General features: G+C 44.1%; 2 protein-coding genes and 1 pseudogene across 5 annotated transcripts in view; 1 reads left to right on the top strand and 2 right to left on the bottom strand.

The window, feature by feature from the left end:
* The window catches only part of LOC131901195 (disks large homolog 5-like), a 78469-nt gene extending 74549 nt beyond the window's left edge, over positions 1–3920 (top strand). For all 4 annotated transcript variants that reach the window (XM_059252426.1, XM_059252425.1, XM_059252423.1 and 1 more), the window contains 2 exons: positions 1706–1821; positions 3027–3920. In XM_059252426.1, coding sequence (XP_059108409.1) covers positions 1706–1821; positions 3027–3036 — 126 coding nt within the window. In that variant the 3' untranslated portion in view covers positions 3037–3920. The remainder of the gene's footprint in view (positions 1–1705; positions 1822–3026) is intronic.
* Positions 3921–6769: 2849 nt separating this feature from the next.
* Positions 6770–7656, bottom strand: LOC131901196 (SIN3-HDAC complex-associated factor-like; annotated as a pseudogene).
* Positions 7657–11797: 4141 nt separating this feature from the next.
* LOC131901194 (nitric oxide synthase-interacting protein-like) lies at positions 11798–13609 on the bottom strand. The gene has a single exon (XM_059252422.1). It carries the CDS (start codon positions 12701–12703, stop codon positions 11798–11800), a length of 906 nt encoding a protein of 301 aa, XP_059108405.1. The 5' UTR covers positions 12704–13609.
* Positions 13610–16840: the final 3231 nt, after the last annotated feature.

Here is a 16840-nt window from a genome sequence, read left to right as displayed (position 1 = left end):
GGATTAGCCACCAGTAAGATAACATAGAAGCCACTTAGGCTGCTGTAAAGCACAAGTGACTTCAGTCATAAGAGTAGGTTTATGGTCTAAAAGCATTGCTCAAGATTTAGGGGACTAGGTCTTGGATTAGTAATAACATTGATTCTGTGAGATATGGCAGAGTCTGTCTCAACAGACAGCAAAGGGTCACCAGGTTATAAAATGACATCATTCCTAGCATTCCAGGAAGAGCAGCTGTGCTCCTCATTCCACTGAAGATGTAAGCTGTGTGTTTAAGTTTCCTGGCTTCTCCAGTACTTACCTGTGTGCACAAGGCCTTTGCTCTCTACAGTAGATGATGGTGAGGAAAGGGCTGCTGAGGCTGCCTGAGAGGTAGGAAAGGCTGGATGAGGGTTTGTGTCCCTTCTCGGTTCTCAGTGAATGATGACTGCCCACTGGAGGGTCAGGTGTCGTCCCTCACCTGCTTTATTTTCGGTCTCATTGCCTGCTACCATTTTCTTTCCACCTTGGCCTCACCATTGCTGCATTGACCTTGGCCTTGAAGCTTCTCCTGAATTTTATTCCCTGAGAGATTCTGAATTGCAGGGGTACTTGTGGTTGCATCTCAGCAGAGCAGAAGTCCCATAGCCATGCTGAGGTTTGAAAATAGGGCTGTGGCTGTGCACCCCACTAACGCTCATTATAGTCTAAAGCACTCATCCTCTGCTGTGTCTGCAGCATTCAATAACTGATTTTATTCCAAAGTTGTTAAGTCTGAGTTAAAATGGGCCTTATGGAGGGTTAGGAGAAATAAAGAGTCTCAGAAATTGCTGGTGTTGTAAAATGGTGTAGCCCCATGAGAAGCTATGTACAATTTTTCAGAAAGTTGAACTGCAGTCCCCAAGTAACCCAGTGATTCTGGAATGGGAAATAAGTTGTTCACAGAGAAACTAGCTGACACCAGGGTTGTAGCAGTCATCTTCAGAGCAGCCCTGAAGTCAAAACTATTCAGATACCCATCATCTGTAAGTGTAAAAGTACAATGTGGTCTGGGCTTTCCATGGAATCTTGTTCAGTAAGAAATAATACATGCGATCATTTGTCTGTGACTTAATCAACCTTCTCTTATTCAAACAAATCCCTGGCACAATCATCTTACAGGGAGGAAAGGATTATATTGGCACCTGGTTGAGGATTTTCTAGTTTCCTGGGCTCATTGCTTTGTGTCTGAAGTGAGGCAGCCTGTGGTTTAGAGAGCTCCTTTTGGAGGAAGCTGTTTATCTTGGAGACACTGGGAAGCACTGAGTGAAGCTATTGGCTGCTTCACCACCATCCTGTTGTCCCGTGCTGGGGATCCAAGCCTTTAGTGCACGGATTGGAGAACTTGATGAACAGGCATGGCTTATAGGCCAACCACCCCATGAGCCCATTTGTTCGTGCACTGGGTTTACAAGGTTTGTGCACTTCATTGACTGATCTGTCCATCTGTCCTGCCCACTGTGTTCTTCCATCTAAGGAATGTTCAGTTTCTTCTTAAATGTCCTGGGTGATCTTTTCTTATATTAGCATTATTTGGGAAACTAAACATGTGAATGCAATGAAGTATGCTTGTATGCATACACATTTGTATGTGTGTGTTCAAGAGTGTGTGTGTTCAGGAGAGTGTGTGTCTGTGTGCATATGAGTGTTCAACCCTGCACTAAGAACATAATCTTCTACTAAACAGAAACAGGAAAGATTGGACGAGAGACTGCAATACCTGCTGAAGCAGAGAGATCTGGTCACCAAGCACAAGGTCTTGGCAGAAAAGCTGCAGCATTACTTCACTGTCTCCCAGATGAGGTAGGACCCCAGACCAGGAGGGAGTGGCACTCAGTAGTTCCCCTCTACCTGAATCTCTCTCCTATTTGGATTTCTGCCCATCTGCATTGCCTTTCAGTCACAGCCAGGGAAAGAACATCTGAGTGTATGAGCTGGTTCAGTCAACAGAAATGTCTGTCCAGGAAAAATACGTATTATTCTTAATCTTTCTAGAGATTGTGTCCCCTTCTTCATTTCTGAGCTCTCATATGTCCTGAGTTCATTGATCTTTATGTTTCCCCACACATGTTCCCATGGCAGCCCCAAACCTAACAGGGAGAGTGTTAGATGGAAGACAGTGTGCCCTCCTGCCTCTTCATTTTCCTTCAGGATGGCACCTTTAGAGGTAAGGTCCTTCCCTTGTGCAGATTTGCATGGAGCCCCTTCTTACTGATTACAGGTTTTCTGAAGTGAGCATCTGTTTGCTGTGAGAAAGTTTCTCTGGAAACAAGCAGGTTTAGAGTTTGACAGGTTGAAGCCAAGGAATGTTCTGTGCTGGAGTAAACAGAGCCTGCACACTGCAGTGTTGTGTAGACACCACTAGAGGGCCTCATACAGTTAGGTTCCAAGGTTGCTGAGTTGCCTGGTATCTGTTCAAGGCCACGCATATCTCTCCTGAACTGTGTGTGACTCTGACATTGGTATGCTGCTATTTTTTTTTTCAAAATAATGTATCTGAACTTTTGGAGAAATGTGCTGGGGTTTTGTTTGTTTTTTGGTTTTGTTTTTAGTTTAGGTGTATATTTCTCAGTTCAATCTCTAGCAATTTTTAAAGGCTGAGAAAAAAATCCAGAGCCAGCTGCTCTCTGGCCCTTCTCTCTTGAGAAAGAAAGGAATAAGCTCAGCTGAAAGGTAATGCTGATTGTCAAATGCTGGCATGGCAGGTCACCACCAGGCCTGTGTTTCAGCTGCCTTCCTCTCCTAGGTCTAAAACACTCCAGCATGATCTAGAACAGGCCACAGCCCAGGGTCAGAGCCTGCTGCAAACACACCTGCTTCAGCAGGGACACTAAGTGCACCAGGCAAAAGAGCCACCATTGACTCCTATCCCCTGCAACCATGGCATTCGTGGGGTGGTCTTTCTTCCTTCACATTGGTGTCCCGTGAGTAAATAGGCCCTGGTTTTGTCTAGGCCATGGCAGAGTTAGGATGCTTATGGGAATAATTGCCATTCTTTCTCTTGACAGCACCACTTAAGAGAACTCACTCTAGCATCAACACCTCCTCAACAAAAGACATCTTGTAGCTCTGAACTAACCAGTGAGGAAAATCCCAACCTACCAGCAACCTACTAAATAATGTTGATTCGTTATTCCAGGAGAAAATAAATCATCAGAAAGAAGCTTGAGCTACAGAGGACCTGCCAAGACTACTCAGAACCCAGACATCTATTAACAAGTGGCCCTCAAATGGGACACAGCAGCATGAGGAGGGTATGTTGGTGAGCCAGAGTTACTCTGTCAGTTTACTCTCCATGTCTTTAGTAAGCTGTCTGAGTCCTCCACATGTGGTGAGAAATCTGACAAGAAAGCCAGCATGGCTGTCATGCTGTTATCTATACATACCACATGGAGAAGAATAGGATTCCCTCCCCAGGGCAATGCTGAAGCCAACTCCATGTCACGTGAAAGTGTTGCTGAAGATGACGCACTGCAGATGCTACAGCACTCCATCATACCTATGTTAGTCAGTCATCAGATCTTCCATCAAGAAAATGACTAGGGATTCTCCAGTGTCACAGCCTGGACTGGCAGGACTGGGCCTGAGAAAGAACTTATAGAGGAGGTCTGAATCATCTTTGGTGCTTTGGAAAGCCAAATGTACTCCATTGATTCATTGGGTCTAGAGTAGAAGAATATTTGTAGCTTAAGTTTTTGGAGGGGTCTTTTCTTTTCTGGGGTTTTGTTTGCTTGGTGTTTTTAGTTTAGTTTAGTTAGAAATTTTGTTATTTTTTGTTAATTTTTTTATTCTTGTCAGTGTTTTAATAGTTGGCTAAGTATATACACTGCATTTACTGACTGCCTTTTAAAAGTCCCCATTGAAGACTTTTTGTGAATAAAAAAGCAATTTCCAACTCTTCACTTTTACAACTCTTCTTTATTCAGGCATGGTGTTGCACTCCTGTAACTTCAGAACTCAGAGGCAGAGATGAATCTCTGCAAGTTCCAGGAGCCTTGGCTACAAAGTGAATTCCCATCTAACCAGGGCTACATAGGGGGTTGACACATTGAATGTGGATGGCATGGTCTACTCCAGTCTTCATGACCTAGCCTTTATGTTAACAGCCAGATTTAGAGAATGTAACAATGATGAGCTTCTGGAAAGAAAGGAATCTCCCTTCTGCACTACATTAGTCCTTTCCCCATGCCATTTCACAATTGCCCTTTGTGGTTCTGGGATAGCAAAACAGTGAAAGTGGCCTTGAAATGCATGAACAAAGTTTACCACTACCCACAGCAGAGGGGAACTGCTGAGCTGCAAGTGTGAATACTGGAGATGACTTCTGACCTCTCACTCCTTTAGCATGACTGTTGCATTGGGGAGATGTAGAGTAATGACCTGCTCTGGCACTGTCATCTGCTTCCATTAGAAATATTGTGAACAAAGCCTGAAGGATTCATTCCAGTCTCTGAAATGGTGATTCCCATTGGTTTATGACACAAAACATTTGATAAAATTCCATAAGGCTGTCTCAGATAGGTTACTCAGAATACCAATTCCATCTGCTAAATTTAAGAAGTATGAGTTTGGGGCTTGGGGAGATGGTTCAGTAGTTAAGAGCACTTGGGTTTGGTTCCCAGCACACATAAGGGGGCTCATATCCATCTGAAATTCTAATTCCAGAGGACCCAATGACTTCTGACCTCTGTACCAAGCATGCCTCTGGTACTCAGATATACATGCAAACAAAACATTCACACACAAGTATACATAAAAGTAAAATAGGTGAGTATTACCAACTAACTTAATGCTACGTGGCAGATGAAAAGCTTCATCTACATTTTTTTTCAAGACAGGGTATCTCAGAGTAGCTTTGAGCCTTTCCTGGAACTCACTTGGTAGCCCAGGCTTTCCTCGAACTCACAGAGATCTGCCTGGCTCTGCCTCCCAAGTGCTGGGATTAAAGGCACGTGCCACCACCACCCGGCTACTTCATCTGCTTTTACTTTTAAATATTATCTCTAGATTTTTCTCAGGCTACATCAGAATTCAGTATCCTACTTTGGCATCAAATATCAAGTGTGTTTATTTTATTTTTTTCTAATAAAACTAAATTTATTCAATATCCTACAGTAATGGTTTTGATAATAACTATCCAAGAGTATAAAAATTATAAGACATATTTGTAGAGTTAGTATATTAATACAAAGTGCATGCCTAAATACAGTAAGTTTACAGGCAGAGAGTTGAGTGGGAGAAGACTGCAGTTGAGGTCTAATAATAAATATATAAATGCAGAAATAGAGATGCTCAATCATTGGGCACTCTGTGCATATGGTGTCTTGTACTAGGTAGGTTTTTCTCAAAAGAAAGAAGCACACAAGGTAAAACTATAAAACTACAGGTTGTCATAAACTGTGGCTCTCCTTGTTGTGAAACACTAACAGACTTTAAAAATCCAGTTTTCAAAAATAATCACGAGTGACAGAATACTAAGGCAGCATGTACCCTTCCCTCTAAGAGATGTCTGACATGGCAGTATTGTATTTTCCTGAATTTTGAGAAGAAGCCATTGGACAGCTTCAGGAGCGTTCTACGGAGAAACCCTCTCTGAGATCTTAATGTGAGGCATTTCATTCAGCTACCTGGATGTTCAGAAGCCCAACTCCAAGAAACCAACTCAACTAACCAACTTAATCTCAATATACAAGTCTTCTCTTTAGCCTACTTTAAATAGTGGGAGAAAAGCAACAAAAGCCCAAATCCTAATAAGGTCAAGACAAGGCAAAGGGCTACTCTATAGATATAACCTCCACAAAAATCAACTGAGGAAATCCAGAGATAGAACTGAATCATACAGATTTCAGTGAGTCCCATACAGTCATGTAGCAGCAATGTCAGTTATTTATGCACTGCAAGTTCTCTAAAAAATGTGCCTCAAGCAGCATCAGCTATGCCCAATGCATCCCCAGGACTTACACATTCTAATAAGTGGTTTCTAACCGCGTGTTCTCTACTGTATGGTGATATTTTGATACTATTCATATAGGACCTTGCCCATCCTACAGGCTTACCTTCCCATGAGGGAGCTCTGGTTCTGTTTTAGAAGATTCACATAAAGTCTTCTTATCAAATATTAAGATGAAGGGAGGTGACACGATGCTACCTGTGTGTTCAGAAATTGCTTCCTCCTCCAAGCTATTTGGAGAAATCTCAGTCTCCCCTGCTTAATAGTCAGTACTAATGGTCTGAATCATCAGAAGTTTGGTAATGCTGAAGCACTCCAAAATTTTTAACTGTCTCTAGAGGCAGGTCATGCTTCTGAATTATGACAAATTATCATGAGGAAAAATAAGTGTAGCCAGACATTTTAAAATGCCTCAACTACAACCTTTCCACAGAAAGACTAAACTACATGTGGTTTATCATAGAACAATCGCACCTCTGTACCCTGAAATCCCCTAATTGTATTCATTTGGGGGTATTAAACAAGCAAAAAAAACTTAAAGAGTACTTTACAACAGCATTCCACTTTCCAATGAAATACTCAGCATCTTAAGTATCATGTACACTTTTTTTCTTGCAGTAAGCTAGACACTGGCTTCTGAGTTTGTTGGATGGGGAATGGGTAACACATTAAAACTGTTATATAAAATGTCTTTTGGCAGAATAATAGGTATCCAAGTTAAAAATAGGAGGTCAGTTTGTTGCTTTGTGGTCTTTTCAAAGTTGAAACCAATCTTTGTTCCCTTCTACTGAACCTCAGTCACTACTCCTGAGTGGAGATGGGCAGAGGTGCCTGCCCCTCCTCCTCAGGCTTCTCAGCAGCTGCTTTCTTTCTGCTGCAGCAAGGCTTAAAGAGATGGGTGTCAATGAGAACTTCGCCAAAACTGCCCTTAAAGATGATCCCACAATGTATTTTCTGTCTTTTCCAGTAGGTAATATCTAAAAAGGAAAAACTGGAGTCCTCTTAGAGCTGGAAGCCATCTCTGTATCTGAGCCTTGATCTGACTGGTTACTGAAGCAGAGACTGGGCTGGAGAGGCACTTGAGGTGCTGTGAGCATCAGGATTGTGGTGTTTAAATTCCTTCCACAGTTTACTCATGTGATTGCTTTTCATCCTGTTTCTAGTTAGAGTTCTCACTTTTTTTTGTTTTAAATGTTGTCTTTAGACTGGGTCCTGCCCTTGCATCTACCATATGATTCCAGTTTTGTTGGTTTTTTGTTGTTATTTTGTTTTTGTTTTTTGTTTTGCTTTGTTTTTCTGGATCAGCTGGCAACTTCTTCCATCTTTCCACAAACAACACACAGACACTGCAGATGTCATGTGCAACCCAAATAGCTCTGAAAATCCTTTTTGTAATGTTTACTGTCCATGAACCAAGAGCTGGAAGACTTAGCTCTGCAGATACAGCAGTCCTCTGTTCTTCAGTGCACCTTTGGCTTGTGAAAACCAAACATATTTCCTTCTGGGAAATAGCTTCCACGTGCAGCAGCATCCACACAGGGCAGGCTGCACCGAGAAAACCCCTGCAAGCACTCACTGTGCCCACAGTGAATCCAGCAAGTTTGCTGATTTTATATGCTGCCTAAGTTAAAAAAATTCTAAAACCTACCCAAATGTTATAGCCTAGAGCAGTAATGAAACAAAAATGCTAAAGCCGATTAATGATAAAAAAAATGTGAATGTGTATATACTTGTCAAAATTCTTAAAGTGGTAGTGTGGAGCTATTTTAATGGTTGTAGCAAAAGAAATGGAGTCAAACCACAGGGGAAAAAATGAGTTTGATGGGATATACTTCATAGTTCTCATTCATTGTTTGCTCATTACAAAAACAACCCTCCCCCATATTTATAACACTTTTATTATCTCCCTCTATTTTGTAATCAGAAGGTCCTATGGTATATACCTATGGTTACTTTACCATGATATGGACCATGCGGAAAATAGAAACAATGAAGATGATTGAGGAACAAAGATATGAAAATGTTTTAATCAGCTCCTATTTAGACATAAAAAACAATCCATATCATGAGGTGTGGTGGTGCATGTCTTTAGTCCTAGCATTAGGGAGGCAGAGGCAGGAGGCAGTGTTTGACGCACACCCCAATTGTTAGTTTCTGCCATCCCACAGCAGCCTGCATCTGCTGCTGCCACCACAGCAGTTATGTCATCACTTGTCATTGGGTTCTTTCCACCCTCAGCTCTGCCACACGTGCAGCCTTAAAAATGCCCGCCAGGCACAGCTCACTCCCTTTCCATCTCTCCGCCTTTTTCACATCTCTTTGCTTCTCCTCTCTTGCCTCTTCTTTTCTCTCTTGCGTCTCTTCTTCCTCTTGTCATTCTGTCTCTCTCAAGTCCCCACTCCCACACAGCCCTTCACACTTCCACTCACCATTCCCCAATGAACCTCTTTGCACTAACTGTTGCTGGTGCTGTGTGTTGCTTAGTGGCATACCTTGGCAGGACCTGCTGAAAGGTACTCAGTATCACCTCGCTTTCTTTTTTATTTATCATTTCACCAATTACTTAATTTAATTTAGTTTATGTGCTTTGGGGTGTGGGATAGGGAGAGGTGTGCATGTGGAGTTAAGAGGACAGCTCTTTGGAAGTCTTTTTGAGAGGATACCAGGGTTGCAGCCATCTTAGAGAAGGGTCAGACAGGGGACAACAGGCCCTTGGATAAATTGTTCTTAAAAAACCCACCAGATGATCTGCTGCCCCTTCACCCCTAGACAATTAGGAGCTGCACACCAGGCATTTCCTGCCATAACCTAAAGGATATGCTATAACATGACTGGCATAATAAACAAAGCACCAGATATGTCCTCTGAGATATTTTCTGCTGTTATAGATTGTATACCATAGCTGTCATAGGGAATGAGTTTCCTGCAGATAAAAAGTGGGATGTCTAACTGTCAGAGGAAATGGATCTGCTGGTCAAATGGATACAATAACGTAGATTGCTAGAGGATAGGGCAATTTCCTTTGAGTTGCAACTCTCCAATCAGTTCAAACCAAGCATCTCTAACCTGACGTAAGCACCAGTCTTGAGCTTGTAATGATATAGAGTTGGAATTCCCCTAGATCTCCTACCCTAACCATTAGAAAAACCCTGCTTGAGTGCTACTCAGGGTCTCTCCTGCTCTGCTGCATCAGATGGATGGAGAGACCCAAGTTAACTGGCAGCAATAAAAAGACTCTTTGCTGGATTTTGGTCTCATGGGGGTCTTTGGGGTACTCAGGGTACAACATGTTCCATCCCGCTACCTTGTGAGATTTCAGGGTTGAACATAAATTCTCTGGTCTGCTTGGAAATGCCTCTCCCCAATGAGCATTGCTAGTCCTTGTAGCAGGAATCTTAGAGAGTCTTATTAATAAAATCAAACCCGAGGCCAGTTATTGGGGTGAATGCTGGTAGATCAGAGAGACAGAACAAGCCACAGCATTCTCACCTCGCCGGATCCTCAGCTGGTCTCTTCTCCACAGAATGGAGGCCTCTGTGTCCTCATCCCAATGGCTCTCAGCTGAACTGCTGCTAGAAGCCTGAATGCTCAACCAGGCAAATGCTTAACCAGGCAAATGCTTCTAGTTTCTGGTCCTCACGGCTTATAAACCTTTCTGCTTTCTACCACCACTCCCTGGGATTAAAGGCTGCTTTCTGGGATTAAAGGCGTGAGTCACCATGCCTGGCTGTTTCCAATGTGGCCTTGAACTCACAGAGATCCAGAGGGATTTCTGTCTCTGGAATGCTGGGATTAAAGGTGTGTGCTAACATTTTCTAGCCTCTGTATCTAGTGGCTGTCTGTCCTCTGACCCCAGATAAGTTTATTAAGGTACACAATATTTTGGGGAACACAATACCACCACAAGTCCTCAAACAGTTTCTTGAATAAGAGCTTTTATTTTTTTTTCTTTTGCAATTTTATTTCACTTCCAGCACAGCGTGATTGATGGCACAGAACTCAGAGCCTGGAGGCAAGGCAGGGTGTCCAGAGCCAGTTTTTCTGCCTTATTGTTGAATTTCAGACTTGATAGAGGAGCTGACAGTTTGGTTCAGCTGGAAAATTAGGCACTAGTCACCAAGCCTGATGACCTGAATTCAGTCCCTGGGACCCACATTTTTTGGGGGGCAGAGTACCAATCCCTTACATTGATTTCTGACCTCTATACATGTACTTCACATGCATGTCACACAAGTGCACAGAAATAATAATGGCAATCATAAATCTAATTTAAAATTGATGGAGAATATTGTTATGTCTATCTCACAGAATTTTAAGCTTTACTGGAGCTGTATGCCAATAAAAATTATGTTGATTTCTATATTTTATAAACTCAAAATCTGTGTTAACTTTGTGTTAAGATTAAAAAATAACAAATATGCTTCCAAATTTATTTAACTCAGTTGTGCTCTGTTATTAGCTGCCTATGTCTAAACACGAAAAAGAGCACCAGACTCTAGGTACAGAGATTATAATGCAGGACTAACACTTGCCTCTAAAACAAACATGTTTTTGTCAGATGACTTGCAGGGTGCATTCAGAAACTGAGGCCAAACAAAAATCCAGCATCTTTCCAAAGAATCCATTAAGGCCCAGGAGCTAACTAGAGCAAGTATACAAAAATGCTTTGAACTCAAGGTGAGGTCAAGGTCACTGGGTCTTATGAAGGCAGCACAGTGTGATTGATGGCACAGAACTCAGAGCCTGGAGGTAAGGCAGGGTCTCCAGAGCCAGGGCTTTGCTAGCCTTGTTCTCAGGCATTCACTCAACCTCCCAGCTTTCATTTCAGATGGTGAGATGAGAACTGTTACAGTTGGCCACCTTCCTTCTTTGTGATTGTGAAGAGCATTAAGAGTTCTAACAGCAAATGGCCGCCATTGTTCATTGTTAATTACATGCTAATTGCAGGCTGAATGTCCCTTATATAAAATGCTTGGGATCAACAGTTTAAGATTTCATAGCATTTTTGTATTTCAGATGTTTTTAGATGTGAGATGCCCAATCAACCAGTGCAAGGTAAGCATGGGGTGCACGGGGGGGGGAGGGTTTCATGGTAAATTCAGTTATATATAGAGAGAGTGAATTGAATTATGTCAGTACTCACTTTTGACGAGATTTATTTAACAGGTTTCAAACACACTTCAGGTTATGGAATATTCTGTGCCAAGCACAGTAGCACACATAAAGAAATACTCAAGTTTGAAATCAGCCTGGGTAGCTAGACTTGAAACAAAAAGAGGATGAGATAGACAGACAGACAGACAGACAGATAGATAGATAGATAGATAGATAGATAGATAGATTGATAGATAAAATGAAAGATTAAAACCTTCTCATCTTGGCCACTTCTACTCCTGATAATTATTTACCAATGGGGTCCTTGCTGTTCTCTGGAGCTTATGTTTCCAGATAATTCCAGTATTTGCCCTTTGGCAATGAAAATCTTGGAGAGTCCTAAGATCCATCCAATAGATTCTTATGAAATCCTTAGGTTTTATAAGATGCCCTTCCTGAGGAGAACAACTCAAATGTCCAGAAGAAGCCAGGATCTTCTTATGACTACTTCCATTCCTGGTTCTTAACGACATTACTGTGTTGATGAACTTTAACTTATGTGTAACAACAGCTCTAGTTTTCCTGGAACTCGCCCTGTAGCCCAGGCTGGCCTTGAACTCACAGAGATCTGCCTGTCCGCCCAAATGTTGAGATTAGAGGCATGCTCTCCAACCACCTGGCATTAAATTGTATTTCTTTTTTTTCCATTCACAGGCAGGTTTATTAGGTCACAGCTCAGGCTCTCATCACTGGCCGAGACAGCTCTGCCTGTAGCTTCACTCCTGAGCCTGCGAAGCGGGTACCGCCGCGCTGCAGCACGATGATATCACGTTCTGTCAGCGGATCCCCGTTCACCGGGTCCACCATGTCCTTCTGGATCAGTTTCTCTACACACTCCAGGGTGACCACAGCCCCAGAGGGCCACAGCACTGCACATGGTGTGGCATTGCTCAGGCTGTCTCGGGTCACAGCACACACGTAGCGCTCACTGTGTGTGATGAGTCCCACGTGGTCTCCAGAGTCGTCCAGCTGCGTGAAGTGCACTGGCATCAGGTCCGACATGTGTAGAGGCTTCCCAGACATCGGGCAGGTCACAGTGCGAGATGGTTTTTCCAGCTTGGTGGCCTTTGCCTCAGGCGTCAGTGAGGGAATCCAGAAGCTGGGCAGCGCTTTGTTCTTGTCCTTGCCTGGGGGACCCGCCCTGGGCCCTGGCTGCTCACCATCTGTGTTGGGTAAGGTGGCAGCTTTGGGCATGAAGGGGTTGAGGGGCCGGCTCACGATGGCTGCCTCCTTCTCCAGGAAGCCTCGAACTTGGTCCTGGGCTGCAGCTCGCTGAAGCTGTTTCTGCTCTTCCCTCCGGGCTGCTCGCTGCTTCTCATCGGCCTTCATCTGCCGGGCAATCTCTTTCTTCTGGTGTAGGATGTACTCCAGGATCGCCTCCCGTTCGTACAGGTAGCCATCTGGGGTGACCACAGGATTATGGCAGGGCTGCAGTGAGAGACAGCAGCAGTCAAAGTCCTTCACGGCGTCCCGGCTCAGTCGGATGTTCTGGGTCCCATAGCCTGAGGCCGCTGCGTCCCTCTTCTTCTCATGGTAGGTGTAGACAGCCCCTGCAGTACAGTTCTTACCATGCCGTGTCATCCTCACAAACGGTTATCCGACCCGTCGCTGCTTCTACTGTGTTATGATGACACATAAAGTTCCATTTAATAACACACTAGGAAATAAACGTAGATATTGTAAATTTTCTTTCTACTGTGATTTCTTACAAAGAGTAATTGTTTCCTCGACAACTCCTGATCAGATCCTGTTTCCACGAATCTGCAGACTGAAGCTTGTGAGTCCTCGCCGGAATGGATCTCAGCCGAACTGCTGCTAAAGGCCTAAAAGCTGAAAAGGCACTAGTTCCTGGTCCTCACACCTTATATACCTTTCTGTTTCCTGCCATCACTTCCTGGGATTAAAGGCGTGTGTCTTTCCCAAGCAAGACATGATATCTCAAGTGCTGGGATTAAAGGTGTGTGTCACCATGCCTGGCTGTTTCCAGTGTGGCCTTGAACTCACAGAGATCCACATGGATCTCTGCCTCCCAAGTGATAGGATTAAAGGTGTGTGTGCCATCATTTTCTGGCCTCTATGTCTAATGTGTTGGCTGTTCTATTCTCTGACCCCAGATAAGTTTATTAAGGTACAAATATATCAACCACAGAACTCCCTCTCCCAAGTGGAGGCAGTGTGGCTTATGGGTGGAGTCCCTGCCTAAAACCTCACAGTGAGTGGCTGGGTGCCAGTATGGTTCACCAGTGGAGCCCTTGCCTAGAATCTCCCAGAAGGGATCTACAGGCCTGGCTTAGTGCTACTGCACTTGGCTACTTGCAGAAGGCCCTGGCTTCCATTCCCAGCACTGAAAATAATAAAGAAAATAACAACAGTGTAGGTGGCCCCAGGAATGCATCATGGGTTGACTGGACTCCAGCCAAAGTCTAACATGGAACACCAGGAGAACTGTGGGTGTCTAGAAGCCCAGACACTGCTGAAGGGCTACATTCCAGGCTACATACATTGCACTAGAGTTTTGGGGTTTTGGTTTTGTTTTCTTTTCAGCACTGGGAATGGAACGCAGGTACTCAGCATTGGGCAGACACTTATTACGGAGTTACAGCCCCAAGCACTCAGGAGGCAGAGGCAGGCAGATCTCTGAGTTCAAAGCCAGCCTGGACTACAGATTGAGTTCCAGGAATGTAGCTAGGAGCAAAGCAGGAGTCTGAAACTTCTAGCCATAACTCTCAATGTGAGCCCGCATAAAGGGCACCATTGGCCAGGCAAGAAGTTGTCTGGGCTGCTTGCTGGTATCCACACCCACTGAGAGCCTTGGTTACTTGGGATGAGGATCTTGACAGAAACTGAGAGTAGAGCACATATCGTAGGAAATTAGAACAAGCCCTAAATGCAATGTCTGCCACTCTTAGAAGACACAAGGCTGGCATGGTGGCACACTCCTGTGTACATAGCACTAGAGTTTTGGGTTTTTGGTTTTGTTTTCTTTTCAGCACTGGGAATGGAACGCAGGAACTCAGCATTGGGCAGACACTTATTACGGAGTTACAGCCCCAAGCACTCAGGAGGCAGAGGCAGGCAGATCTCTGAGTTCAAAGCCAGCCTGGACTACAGATTGAGTTCCAGGACAGCCAGGCTGTTACACAGAGAAACCCTGTCTCAGAAAAACAAAAACAAAAATCCCTTATGTTGTATACTGAGGACAGTAATAGATTTGACTATGGCTTTGGACCTGTACCCTTCCAACTCTGTACACTTAGGGACAACCATGCTGAGGGTGTAATAGTGAGGTTCAGATTGCTTTGGGAACCTTGGCCTACTGTGTCTACCAGTTCATGCCCTATGGAGCTAAGTGATATGGTAGAAGCCATTAGGGCTGAATTGTCAGGAAGGCAGGTCTTGAGAGAGAAGTGATAACCAAAGCCACTGAGACAGAAATTCCTGAATTATAGATCTGTTAGCCTCATATTTTTATTTACTTAATTTATATGTCCAAGTGTTTTACCTAATGTGTGTCTGTGTGCCATGTGCATGCTTGGTGCCTATGAAGTCCAGAACAATGCCCCTGGAACTGGAGTTACAGGCTGCCATGAGCCATCAGGAACTGAACCTGGGTCTTCTGCAAGAGCAGCCAGTGCTTTTAGCCACTGAGCCATCTCTTCAGCCCCCCATTAACTCTATTATAATTGAGATTTAATTATTTTTGTCTTCTGCATTTGATATAACCCTGATCTAACTAATGTTAGTGTGATGGTGTGTAGACACACATGCAGGCAACACTTTGTACACATAAAATAAATCTTCTTTTTCCTTCTTTTTTTTTTTAAAGAAATACACAATCCAACATGGTGGCATGACTTTAGTCCCAGACCTCAGGGAGCTCTATGGTTGCTTGGGTGGTTTCTGCAAGGAGTAGGTTTTAGTTTTCCTCTTCCACCTTTATGGTGATATTTTATTTGTGCTGAAATGTGATTTTATTTGTATGTTAATAAATAAAGTTGCCTGGGGGTCAGAGCTAATAGCAAGCCATAGCAGAAATCTGGCAGTGGTAGCACACGCCCTTAATCCCGATCACATGACAGGCAGATCTCTGTGTGTTCAAGGACACCACCAGCATGGAGACACACGCCTTTAATCTCCATACCAACCATAGAAGACCTGGAGTTCTGTATAGACAGGTAGTAACGAGAAGGTCATGTGGTTGGGTTTACAACCAATTAAAAGGCAGAACAGAAAGTCAATAAAAAGACAGACACACAGGAAGTAGGTCTCTTTCTCAGGGGAAGGATGGCAGCGGCAGTGAGGGGTAAGAAGACGGTTTTAGTCTCAGTTCTTGGCTACTGCTCTGACCTCTTAGGCTTTTAACTCTGCATTTGGCTCTGTGTTTCTTATTTAATAATAAGACTGTTACATCTACACACCCTGCTGTCTGTTTATTTCCTAGGGAGGGTCTCATTCAGTGGTGAATGAGAAGGGCATGAACCACAACACTACCCCCAACGTGCTCCTTCTTGCTTTACCTGGGGTAACTGGCAGCCTGGCATCCACTGTTGCTTGTTGTGCTGTTGCTGTTTGTAAGCTTTGAAGACTTATGCCAGTGTAGAAATTTGGTGTCCTCTTAAGTCCAAAGCAATATGTACAGAAAACAAGTATATCTTGAGAATGCCATAGGAAGTCAGTTGCCAGCACCTCCACAGCACACAGGAGCACAGGCCCATCGAGATGGCTGGGTGTTGAAGGTAGTCCAGCAGATGTGCCATTAGTTTCCCATGTCTGATGAATGTGACTGTCCCCTATTAAACAAATCCTTCTTGTCCTGTATACACAGTTTCAAGACTCCTGCATCTCTCTCTGACCTCTAAGCAAATACATCAAAGGTCAACTGGCTTGATCTCTGACTGTTCCCATAACAGGTTTCTGTACTGGCTGCTGGAAAGCCACCTGAAGGAAGGAGCAGCATATTGCCAAGGACCAAAGGCAGGGCCTGGCTGGGGCTTGGGGGTTGGCATTCTGGCATCAGAGAAGGAGCTGCCAGGCTTCCCTCAGAGCAATCAAGACAACCTCTCACAGACACGCCCACAGTCCAGCCTGATCCAGACAACCCCTCACTTCCCAGGTGATCCTAGATTGTGTCAGGTGGACAATGAAAACTGACCATCCAGGGGTCTCTGTCAGAAAGGATATGATTCAAGTGTTTGTGATGGGAGCATGGGGCAGTGTGTCTGAGGGCACAGCCATATGTCCAAGGAACTACTTGCAGAACCAGGGACCAGGTGAGGATTGGCTACTGCATTCTGTTGGTTTAGGGGCTCTGCAGAAATTAGAGCCCACTGGGTACCTGACATCTGGGCACTTAGGAGTTGGAGATAGAAAGATCAGGAGCTCAAAGTCATCCTTGGCCACACTGGGGAGATTTAATCCAGTCTGGACTACATGAGACCCTACCTCAAAAAAAAAAAGCAACAAAAAATTCTCCAGGTGGGGATGAGAGCAGCGCACGAGTCTGGCTAGGATTTTCTCATGTCACTGAGTGAGGGCTGTGATTGAAGCTGGGCCAGTCAGGGGCCAGGACCTGCCTGGATTAAACAGAGTGCTCATCTAACAGTGACGATGACTGGTTAGGGATGTGTGCAGACATTTTATTTGGATTTTCATCATTGGTGGTTTATGGGTTATGATCATCCCAAGATTTGCTCAGCAGCTGCTGGTTGAGTCCTTGGT

Source organism: Peromyscus eremicus, unplaced genomic scaffold (genome assembly GCF_949786415.1).
Source record: "Peromyscus eremicus unplaced genomic scaffold, PerEre_H2_v1 PerEre#2#unplaced_46, whole genome shotgun sequence".
Taxonomy (NCBI): Eukaryota; Metazoa; Chordata; class Mammalia; order Rodentia; family Cricetidae; genus Peromyscus; species Peromyscus eremicus.
Note: the sequence above shows the minus strand (reverse complement) of the source record. Positions and strands in the feature narration are given on the sequence as shown.